Source organism: Homarus americanus, unplaced genomic scaffold (genome assembly GCF_018991925.1).
Source record: "Homarus americanus isolate GMGI-L3 unplaced genomic scaffold, GMGI_Hamer_2.0 scaffold50745, whole genome shotgun sequence".
NCBI classification, from domain to species: domain Eukaryota; kingdom Metazoa; phylum Arthropoda; class Malacostraca; order Decapoda; family Nephropidae; genus Homarus; species Homarus americanus.
Genome location: NW_024727654.1, coordinates 538,957 through 551,116, shown reverse-complemented (window position 1 = coordinate 551,116; position 12,160 = coordinate 538,957). Strand labels below are relative to the sequence as shown.

Here is a 12,160-nt window from a genome sequence, read left to right as displayed (position 1 = left end):
TTAATAGTGGCAGTGGTCGTCACCTTAAACGGTTTAAGTCGTAGATCGTGAGAGTTATAAACATGTGTTGTTGCTGAAGTGTTTACCAACTGACAGTAGACGATGGTTTTACCGCCTCCACACTCTTAAGCTTACTAAACTGCAGGTAATAACTCATAGTCTTGTCTGCAACTCTAGACACACGTTGGTTCACTTATGTGTCGCAGAGAGTTACAATAGTGGTGTCATAGCTTGTTGGGAGGCCACTATTGTTACTTTAAGATTGACCTTTCTTACCCAATTTTACTCCTTTATTGGGATATTGATGTTTTTCGTTTTATAAATCTTTTTTTTTTACTCAAATGGGACTGAATTAAATATCCTGAAGTACACACACCAACAGGTTAAGTCTTATTCTGGACAGTGTTACTTATGTTCTTGTCAGTTACAGGAACTTTTATATATAGAATATAAAAGCTACATGTACCGTTGATTTACTCAAGTGTCCTAACTGTAGTATATTGTAGGAGTGAAATACTGTATCACAGAGGACAAACTTCAGGAAAATTTTGCTTGACTACAAGAAGTGTCATTTGTTAAATATCGGTCCGACTAATTACCCAAATGTAGCCAAATGTAGCCGGAATGAAGTCAAATAATGGTCCTACATGAATAAATCGGTCTGACAATCACTTCTCGACTAGTATTTGGTGTCAGAAAGTCACAAAAAATTGGAAAACTTAATTTAATCTGAGTTGTGTTGGGTTAGGTTAGGTTAGATTAGATTAGGTTAGGTACATGCACTTGATCTATTAACTCAGATTAAATTAAGTTTACCAATTTTTTGTGACTTCGTGACACCAAATACTAGTCGTGGTTAGGTTAGGTTAGGTTAGGTTAGGTTAGTTACATGCACTCGATCTATTAACTCAGATTAAATTAAGTTTACCAATTTTTTGTGACTTTGTGACACCAAATACTAGTCGAGAAGTGATTGGCAGACCGATTTATTCATCTAGGACCATTATTTGACTTCATTCCGGCTATATTTGGCTACATTTGGGTAATTAGTCGGACCCGTTAAATATGGCTACAGTTGATTTAACACCGAGTTGTTCATTGGCTTGTTATGCATGTACTGTATGCAGTAGAGATTGCACCAAGTAGTTTTTGGGAATATTTTAGATATTTCATCAGTACAGTACACTATTTGGTAATATTTAAGTCCAGTTGCCCAGGTCATCCAACCATCTTAGGGAAAATTTATATAAAAGAAAACTTATTTATTCAGTACGTGTGAGAACACCGCTACCACCAGAAGTTCTTTGATTTCTTTTATTATTTCCACATGTTCTTATCATTATTGGAAGTATTTTAAGAAGCGACATTTACTAGAACCTATAGTAAATATTCGTCCATTGGCTGTACTCAGGTTTTGGAGCGAAAATAGGTTTATTTGGTGGTTTTGGTATGTTTTACTCAAATCTGACCTTCATTTCATGTGCAAATTATCGGTTTTTGCAAAAAATTAATATTTCATTTTTAACAAACTGCTAATTTGCATATGAATAGAGGTCAGGTTTGAGTAAGACACAAAAAAAAACATACAAAAACAATTGTCATACCAAAGGAACCAACCAACCTACCTAACCTACAAGGAGGAGACAAGTGACTCAAATGAGGAGTAAAGCCTTAAGTAAACACGCGGGAACCTGCGGACAGCCAATGGACGGATATTAACCGAACCTAATACTGTACCTAACCAACCAAAGAAACCTACCTAATCTTCCCTCACTTTCTAGCCAGGAGACAGACCACCGCCATATTAATCAGAAAGTCCTTACTGTATTTTGTTATCTGGTACCAATGACAGCAACTTGTTGAAGCATCATGTTGTAATCTTATGTTTTTTTTGTGGACATGAGAGTACACCTGGACCACAGAAGTCGGTTGTAAACAAACAGCCAACATGTGGTGACTCCACAGATTATTTTTATAAGTATTTATGGTAAATGCAGAGTACAGTAATTAATTTATTCATGTACAAAGCACATGCCTACTACAGGTGATTAATGATTGTAAATGGGGAATAAAAAAATAATGATACTTTTAATTAAAATATAAAGTTGCCTTTTTAAAGTACTTATTATAATGATTAGAAAATCTGTGGAGGTAATGAACAAAATTGAACAACTTCTGGTGTTAGCCATCTCCTCCATGACTGTATTACCAAAACGCACTACTTATTAAACTGTAATGATCAGAACTCTTTCTAGGGGTAGCTGTGTTCTCTTAATTACCATTTACATGTATTAACTCAAGACTGAAGCCAATCAGGTTTTTGTCCCTATTTTTTTTCTGTAAATAATAATGACATGTTGCTTTTATATGCCTGCTTTGATGATGTCATCTTGTGTTTTTTATGTTTCCTGAGGTAATGAGGCCTTTATCATTGGTAGAAAAATTGATTAATACAGTATTCTCTAGTGACCATGCATGAAACTTTACATTGATTCTTATATATGGAGATAGAAAAAAAATACTTTACAGTGAAAACTCTATTTAACGGGTTGTATTGAGATGAAAGTCCTTCATATATCGAGGGTCTGTTATATGTAAAAAAAAAACAGTAATGGATTATATGGTGAGAGATGTCCGTTATATGGAGGTTTCGCTGTGTAGTATAGCATTTCCGCCGGAAATTTATTGTATTTTAGTTATTTTTCACTTTTTTATTTCACCTAAGAGAGTACAAGTTCGTGGGGATATACTGTACATTGTTTGCTTCTTACTCAGCCAGTCAGCAGAAGTGTTAGTCATGCGATACTCCTGCACATGTGCATTCTTACTTTTTTGTGGGAAATATATATTTTTTAGATCTTAGTTTCAGGTTTGGTTTATGTAAGTTCCTTTGTTTGGTTAATATTCGGTTTAGCACATTACCTGGACTGCATGATGAAAATAGGTTCTTATATAGAAATTAATATTTGAATAAAATTTCTTTTATGTTACTTCTTGTGCAAATTGATAATCATGGAGATACTGTAAAAGCAATATTTTGATCACGTAAAATGAGTGTCTGTCGATGAAATCAGCATGTGTCGACTATGATGCAACCCTCACCAATCATGACTTGATGGCCGGGGCACCCTGGCTAGGAACATGGCATTAAATTGGTCCAGGTTAGGTTATTAAGGTTTGGTAGTGCCCCCACAAAAGCATGGAAGTAAAGAGTTTTTCTCTCTTCAGAAACTTCAAGGATGAGAGAGTCTCTACTATCCCTATTGTGGGCTTTCTGTACCCTACTGTTATTGACTGGGGAAGTACGAGGGCAGGCCAAAGTGAAGCCCGTCACCACACACCTTTCAGCAAAATGGACTCATACTCCACTGTTGTTGGAGGCTACAGAATATATGAGAGAGGAAAGCACAGCTTCATTTTGGAGTTTTGCGGAAGCTATTTCTCAAACAGATCCAGTACTATACAGAGATGGTAAGATCTTCCTTTTTTAAATTTTCAAATTGTTTCCAGGATAATAATTGAATATATAGTGTTGAATGCTTATTATCTGTGCTGTATCTCCTACAATTGTAAAAGACTTTTGTATTATTAATATTTAGTTTTTTATTACCTTATACTGTACACTCCTTGCCATTGCATTATGCACGGGGCCGTGATGGACATAAACAACAAGATGAAATATAAATAAAAAAATATTCTGACAAGTTAACAAACTTCTAGTAGTCTATGGGCCTCCCTATTCTCTTGATACACTCCTGCAGGTGTGAATGTACTGACTGCCAAGTTGTGGACTATTTGTGGGTCTAAATTATTCCACTCCTCACGAATGGCAGTCTCCAGCTTGGGGATGGTATTCCTGTCCTTGCCTTGTCGACGAAGCTTGATAATGCTCCACTTATTTTCTATCTGGTTAAGGTCATGCAAATTGCTTGGCCAATCACCTAATAAGTCTACCTGACAGTCAACATGCCATGGTTCCTGTATTATAGATTTTGCTGTGTGACATGGGGTACCATCCTGCATAAACACATCAGCACAGCATTTTTCAAAAGACCCAGGCAAATAATCACAAAGCAGCTCCAAGTACAGTGGTTAAATTGGTTCATCACCACATTCCTAGGTAGCACAACAAGGTCACCAGTTCCAAAGTACTAGAAGCAACCCTACACCATTAGTGACTCAGGCTGCATAACTGTGCTAAAAGTGAACTTGGGGTCAAGCGAATCACTCCCGGGGGCGCCTGTACACATTTTTAGGTACGACTTCCAGTAAAAGAAAACGTTGCCTCGTCACTCCACAGCACGTGCAACCACTTGGTCGTATCCCACTGAGCATTAGCCTTGGCAAAAGCGACCCTACGCTACCTCTGGACAAGGGTGAGGAGTGGCTTCTTGCGTGCGCGGTGGCAGCGAAACTGCAGGTCGTCACTGATGCGGCAGTGAACGGTCCTTACAGAAACATCATCTAGAGGTGTATTAGCATCAAGTTGCCTCTTAAGAACAATTAACGTGCGTTGGGAAGTTTTTCTAGCCTTTCCTGGCCATCCGCTGTGCACTGGTATTGCCAACCCACCGTCATCTAGAAATCATTTATTCCAAATCTGAACTGATCATTCACTCACACCAACAATTCTTGATATTTCCTTTGCAGGTTTCTTGCCCTTATGCAGACTAATAATTGACGCTATCTGCTCTTTTGTTAAGTCTTTCCTCTTGCCCATTGTGGTAAAAAAAAGCAAGGAATCAACAGGCGTTGTGGCAATAAATAGGAGCATTGTCGGAGGGGTAAAACTCATAAATCTTCATTCATAAAATTTACGCTGGCAGCTGGTGAACGTTTTGATTACTGGCTGACTTGTCCTCGAGTCTCCCTTCGCTGCCAGACTTACAATGCCTGCCTCTGGCCCAGGTGGCTGGCGTGGAGGGGTGTGAGACACTTCAGCAAAGATCACTTCCCGTCGGCCACCTCGCGCATAATGCAATGGCGAGGAGTGTATATACAGTATAGTATTCTAAATATGTTCAAATTACATTTTTGAAAAACCATAATTGTGCATTCTTTCAACCAGGAAGTGATAAGGAAATATTTGCGGAGACACTCTCAGTGGCAGGACAGTTCCTCTCTGCCTCTCAGCTTCGTATATTAAAGCTCAGCTTATCATTGCGAGCGTATTCTCCAAAGATTGAAATGTTCAGTCAGATAGCTCGTGACAGAGGTCTTCCAAGTCCTGAGAATTGTGGAGCAGCAGTGGATGTTAATGGTGAGGTGACGTGTGACATTGAGACAATGAGACAACTTGTGGAGAAGGGAACTGGAACAAAACCCATCACATATGAAGTTGATCATCATTATCCCGGTGGAGAAAATGCCAAGGTAATAATATTAATTATAATTTGTTCATTACTAAAGGTGAATAGTATCAAAAAATTATGATTTGTAACATAACCCTTTCATATTCTATGTAATGTACATTTATATGCTTTTAGATTTATCATCATCACCTAGGCATTATAAGCAAGCATTATCCAGGCCTCTACCTAGTACTGTACTGTTTTGTCAGGCAATTGTGCAGTTTCTGGTGTTGTAGTTAGTGAATAGACATTTTGTACTGTAGTTGGATAACATTACAGTACTGTACATTACATTTTAGAACATGAATACATTTATGTCATACTATAGTAAATAAAAGAATAAAAACAAAAGATGAATAATATTCCTTCCTCATACAATAAAGGATAGTGATGCATTTTTCAGAGGAAAGACAATTTTAGGAAAACTTGTTTAAGACCAAATGAATAAGGAAGTTTCATACAAAAGTCACACATACTCTACTATGTGATGGATTAGAAACAAATTCTCTACTGTACAGTACTGAAACTATCTTCTAAAATTGTTTCATTTACTGGTGCCACATTATAAGCACAGAAAGCCTATTATTTAAAATTGAGTTTTTCTCATCATTGCACTTGGTTCCCTCATGGTTTTTTTAAATAATATTTTGGCTAAATACCATACTGGAAATATATTTACGCTATTAGAGGTCATAATATTATATGAATCTGGAAATGATAACCGTTGGTATCACTGCTAGCCAGGAGCCATGCCAAAGTATTGTCAGTAAAGATCTCTTCCATGTACTGTTTTGTCTTACATATCCAAAAATTTTTTTGTTACAGTTAGTAAATAAACATTCAGTATTTTGATTAAAATACAATACAATATTTATATTACATTCTAGACCACAAATAAAGATAAATCACTTATAAAATATTTATCAGAAGGGTGACTTCAGGTGTGGCTAGGATAGTAACCAATCTTTTACTATGGAAACCTACCTGTCTTGTATTTCATTACTACAAATATAGTTGTGGTCTTTTGGACAATTTTTTGAAAACTTTTCAGTCTGAATGAACTAATTTGATGGTATTCAGCTTAGTATTGTTTGTGAATATCAGTTTTTCTGGGTTCAGTTAGTCTTAGACACTGAATTTCAAGTCTGATCCAATACTGTACTGTAACTTCATTATAAACCAGGTTGGGGTGGTGCTGTACTGTGAATTAGGATCAGTCGAGTTCCAGCAGTTCCATCAAATCCTGAAGGAGCTTGTGAGTGCTGGAAAAATTGATTACATTCTTCGTCACAGAGTTAAAGTAAGTACAGTGAATGCTATATTTCTGTCTATATTAACCAAACCCATGTCATGAAGGCAAAGTAATCTTGATCATCAGTCATTAGTATAATCTTGTCACTGTCATCAGTTTTGTCAGAGAACAGTCATATTATTAATTACGTTTGTTTTTTGTTTTTTACTTTCGTCATTCATTATCTTCAAAGTCGGTAATTCTTCATGAATATTACAAATTATTTGTGGATATATTTTTTGCTGAATAGAGAACTTATTACTGGTAAGTATGAATAATACAAGTAAATTTTCTCATATTGAAGATGTGAACATTCAAATGTGGCTTAGTTTGTTTAGTAATTTGTGTTATGGTGTGTGAAACTTCATAAATGTCATTATTTTGTCCAGTAAGGTAAATAATATTTGCAACAGAATCGGTCGTCCAAGAAAGTTCGATTGAGTGGGTATGGAGTAGAGCTGGCGATCAAGAGTACTGAGTACAAGGCTCAAGATGACACCAAAGTTCAGGAAGATGAAGAGAGGCATGAAGAGGATGAAGAACAGGAGGTGGAGGTTGAGGGCTTCCTGTTCTCAAAATTAGAGTGAGTCAAATTCAGTTTCAAATATTTTGAACAACAGTTAGGATCTGAATCTACTTATCTGTATCTGTCTCTATGTTTTGTTTCCTGAAAGAATTAAGTGGTGGGATGTTGGTGTGCATATAGTTTTAGGGGTAATAGGATCAAAAGACAAGGTTACTTTTATCATTATGGCTTACCGTATAGGATTTCTGTATTCTTTACGGTAAAGAGTTGAAATTCCACCTATTCATGTTGCTTTGTATAGTCTGGGAAGTGAAAGATTTTGAATTAGAGACAATACAGTAGATACAGTAGACAGTTGTCACTATTTTGGAAACATAATTATGCTCAAGTACTGTGATGCGACAAATACTTACCATGGTAAAAGTTTTTTGATGAAGTTAAGTGCATTTATGGTAGGTGGTGAAAGGAATTAAATAAAATAAAGTGCAGTGTACAGTAAGTAGTGAAAAGGACTTGGTAAGGAGCACTATATGGCTAGTGTGGCTAGTGGTGTTTGGAAGATGTACTTTGTAAAGGAGGTCAAACACAGACTTGGAGTGGAATGCCCCAGAATTTAAGCAACAGAGATGATTTACCTTGGAAGTGCATGTGGGGTACCAGAATGGAAGGGGTGAGAAATACAGTAGTCAGGTGTATAGGCTGTTTGTACTAATGGCTGAGAAGTCACAGGGTATACATTCTGTGGTGATGAGATGGGTGAAGAGCAGATCACTGATATGGTATAGACTCACTACATTTTACAATGAGAGGATAGGGAAGCAGATGCGGGGAATAGAGAGGTACATAATGGTAGTGTTGTGGAGGCTCTCTTGCCTTGGTCACCCCATCAGTGGAAGATTGGAGATAAGATATGGGGTAAAATAAGTTGAAAGGGTTAGGCATGGCTCAGAATTCTTCACTGTTGTATCGTAAACTGTGATATGGTCATTTCTTTCAATGAAACTAGAATCTGTCTTGGGATAAAATGTCTTTTTAAAGAAAGTAGCTATTCCATTTATTTCCCAGTTTGGAAAATACTCTCCTTTTAAATTTTTATGTATACAAGTACTGTATTAAAGTTTAAGTTTTAATTTCTGTATGTTTTTCTCCAGGTCTCTCCACCCTGAAAAAGAGGAGGAATTGAATCAACTTAGGAAACATCTGGAGGAGTCACGCCATGAAATGGCTCCAATGAAAGTTTGGCAATTGCAACACTTGAGTATGCAAGCTGCACAGCGCATCATGTCAGCTCCCCAAGATCAACAGCTTGGTCTCTTTGTTCACACTGCACAGAACTTCCCAATGCTTGCTCGCTCACTTGTTAGGATAAAAGTATGTGTTACAGTTTGGAAATAATCATTGACATAAATATTATCCTTGTTTTTGGTATGCTATGGAACAATTATATTCTGTACTATTTTGAGTAACTTGGCACCCACAGAGACAGTCACTAAACAACTGATATTGATTTTATTTATTGAAATGCTTTTACAGTAATATACTTGTCCAAAATTTTGTGAGGACAATGTTTTAACATTGAGGAATGAGGCCACACACATCATTCCAAAACCCAGTTACAAAATTACTAAAGTGAAGTAAGAGGGAATTTGTTCATGTGTTTTGGAGTACGAGTGTTATACAGTATACTGTACAACATATATATGAGTAGATGCTGCATATGATTTATATGATTGCATCTCAGCTTCTCACTTTCCTATTTATTTATGCCCATGTTAGTGTGTTTTGTTGCTTACCTAAATGCGACAGGAAATTATGTGATTGATTATAACAATATAAATTAGTACACCTGGTTTTAGATAGGACAAGTAACCTATTTTTCAGTTATGTAAGGCTTTACGTACCAACTTGCATTTTTTATGATAAAAATTTAAGTACAGTACACTATTAAGATTTTGGTAGACTTGTGATGCACTTTAAAGTTATTGTGAAAGGCATTTAATGGATAAAAGCTATCCATCTATTTTATCACTTGTACATCTGTGCCTTCTCGTACTTATCATAAATTTTTTGGTACCTTTCAGTTCACATGAGGATTAAAATACAGCTTATTTCACCTTACGATTCAAATATTACTGTTACCTGGAGGGATTAGGTTAGATTCAGTTAGTTTAGATTTGGTTAGTTTATGTGAGGTCAGATTAGTTTAGGTTAAGTTATGGTAGGTTAGGTTAGTTAGTTGTGTAAGGGTAGTTTAAGTTATGTTAGGTTAGTGTTTGGGCATTTAAGTTAGCTTTCATGGATTGTGTAAACTTATGAATTTAACATTTCTAGGTAGATGAGAAGATGAAGCGTGAGATCCTGAAGAACCAGAACCAGATGAGCCAGCATATGGAAGTGAACCCCTCAGATGCTGCACTATTTATCAATGGGATGCACCTTGACATGGATTTCACCAATATATTCACACTACTCGATCACATCCGTAGTGAAGAGCGAGTAATGGGAGGTCTTCATAAACTTGGTGAGTGCTTTTGGGGTCAAATGGATACAGCTCTCGCCTCCTGTTCCAGGGGTCGTTAGTTTGATTCCCGGGTGCTACCAATTCACCCAACTTCATATGGGTACCTGAGTTTGCAACTTTGGGAAGTGAATGTGCACAAATGCAGTGCCAGCCATGATGCCACCTTGTGTAGCGAAGGCATAATATGCAGTGTGTTGTATCCTCACTTTCCCTAACAGGCAGTCATGCCTATGGGACCCATTTTCTCTTTCACCCCTTTTCTTAGGGAGGGATATTGTATTTTACAGGTTTTTGCTTAAATAAAATGGACTTTAGTTGCTGTCTCCTTTTAACATTATAAATATTATGGTTCTCTCCTAATGGTGTGTAGCAGATAAAATGTTTTGAAGCCATGATTAGAAATGAGTTTGTATGTTACAGAACTTATAATTGGGTATTATATGTGTTGTTAACTTTTTTTAGAAGATACTGTACAGCACTGTACTGTATTTCTGAATGCCAGGGAAGAAATATTTCTTAAAACTTACAATAGTTTGGCTTTGTATGTAGTACCCAAAGAATATAGACTATATATTGTATTTATAAGTTTCTAAGGTACATGTTTCCATGGATTTGTATTATTTTTAGAAACCGATCTGAGAACTTGTGGTAATTACAGTTACGGTATTGTATTATGTATGAATATGATGGATCTGTTTGATGGGTAGACAAAGTAACCATTCATTATTTTGTTGAGCTTCTATTATTATTATTATTATTATTATTATTATTATTATTGTTCAGTATTATTGTTATTCAGTATTATTGTTATTATTATCATCACAATGTTATTATTATTATTATTACAGTATTATGATAATCTATATTATCCTCAACAGGTGTGACTGGAGAATCTTTGAGCACTTTGCTGCAATTGGACGTCAGTGAAAGTACCCAAGAATATGGTATTGATATCCGGGACTCAGCCATTATGTGGATGAATAATATTGAAACTGATAAAGCCTACCGCAAGTGGCCATCAACAATAGGAGAACTACTTAGGCCGACATACCCTGGCATGCTGCGCAGTATCAAGAAAAATCTCCACAACCTGGTAACTGTTTGGAGTTATAGTAAGAGAAGCCATGGCAGAAAAGTTAATAAAGAATGACTGAATGATTGACAGTGAAGGAGGGGGAGAGTCTGATGTTCTTGGTTGTGGCTTTTCTGTGCCCTAGTGGGAAAGAGTTTGCATGAATGATTGATAAACAGGATCATGTGAAGATTAATACCTACTGCTTCATTTTCCTGATGATTAAAGGCCCTAATCCTACCTGAAGGAGGGGAAGTGATAGGTTAAGTTAGGTTATGTTAGCATTACGGTGTTAACTATCAAGTGAAATAAGCTGGGGATGCTAATCTTTATATAATCCAAAAAAATACAAAATTTCATGGCTTCACTTGGCAAAGATGACCTCCACTAGCACTAAATGAGTGGTTATTAGGTGGATGTCTCTCTTCATGGTCATTTTGGCTGGTAGATGTAGAGAGAATGGGGGAAAGTAAGTACAGTACTGTCCTTGATACTGGTTTCCCTACAACTTTACCATCAACACTTTATTTCTAGTTGTTTATTCTTGTTAGATGAGAAATACATGAGATAATATGTCAGCTGAAGGATGTATATTATTAATTACCTCACCACAGGCCTCTAAGTCGTCCAGTATATTTGAGTTTTTTGTATAGACATTTTTTTATCTTTTAGAATGATTTTTACGTAACTTATTGGTAAATTTTTTCAGGTTATCGTAGCTGATCCAGTTAAGTCGACCACAGCTGATTTAATACGATTGGTTGAAAGCTTCGTAACACACAGTGCACCCGTTCGTGTTGGTTTAGTTATGTCTGTGAACCCAGAGGAGTCCTTGAGGGGCTATGATGATGCTGGGTTAGCTATGCTGTGTGCCTTCAACTATGTGGCTGAGAACATGGCTGGTCGGGAAGATTCAAACTACAAAGCATTGCAGTTCTTGATTGAGGTAAATGAACTTATATAAAATGTTATTAGCTCACAGTTTATCTACTATTGTTATTTAACTGTACTGTATATATTCTCTGTTTCCGCTGCCTGTATATCTGAGGTTTGTTTCTAAAGCATACAATGAACCCTCACTTTACGCGGTCAATTGAACCCACGGCGGCCCGCGTAAAGTGAACAACATAACATATGGGATTAATTGAAATAGAGACCGGGCCGACCCCAAACTCCACTTTTTCAGACACAATACCTACGTTGTAGTAAAAATAACTTCTTAATTTTATGATGGTAAACACACACAATTAATAATTAAGAGAAATGTCAATAATATTAGGTTTTTTAACACTTACATTAGTAGAAAAGATGGTTGGGCACACGGGGATGGGGGGTTGGTTCCGAGGCAGAGGGCAGATTATTGGCCCTCACCTGTATCACTTGTCTCAATTGTATCACT

General features: G+C 36.6%; 1 protein-coding gene across 4 annotated transcripts in view; it reads left to right on the top strand.

Annotated features, from left to right (window-relative positions):
• Nucleotides 1-12,160, top strand: part of LOC121865891 (UDP-glucose:glycoprotein glucosyltransferase 1-like) — a 32,029-nt gene continuing 19,869 nt past the window's right edge. For all 4 annotated transcript variants that reach the window (XM_042365446.1, XM_042365445.1, XM_042365444.1 and 1 more), the window contains exons 1-9: nucleotides 1-145; nucleotides 3,229-3,471; nucleotides 5,069-5,373; nucleotides 6,535-6,651; nucleotides 7,056-7,225; nucleotides 8,320-8,539; nucleotides 9,500-9,689; nucleotides 10,568-10,782; nucleotides 11,471-11,707. In XM_042365446.1, coding sequence (XP_042221380.1) covers nucleotides 3,240-3,471; nucleotides 5,069-5,373; nucleotides 6,535-6,651; nucleotides 7,056-7,225; nucleotides 8,320-8,539; nucleotides 9,500-9,689; nucleotides 10,568-10,782; nucleotides 11,471-11,707 — 1,686 coding nt within the window. In that variant the 5' untranslated portion in view covers nucleotides 1-145; nucleotides 3,229-3,239. The remainder of the gene's footprint in view (nucleotides 146-3,228; nucleotides 3,472-5,068; nucleotides 5,374-6,534; nucleotides 6,652-7,055; nucleotides 7,226-8,319; nucleotides 8,540-9,499; nucleotides 9,690-10,567; nucleotides 10,783-11,470; nucleotides 11,708-12,160) is intronic.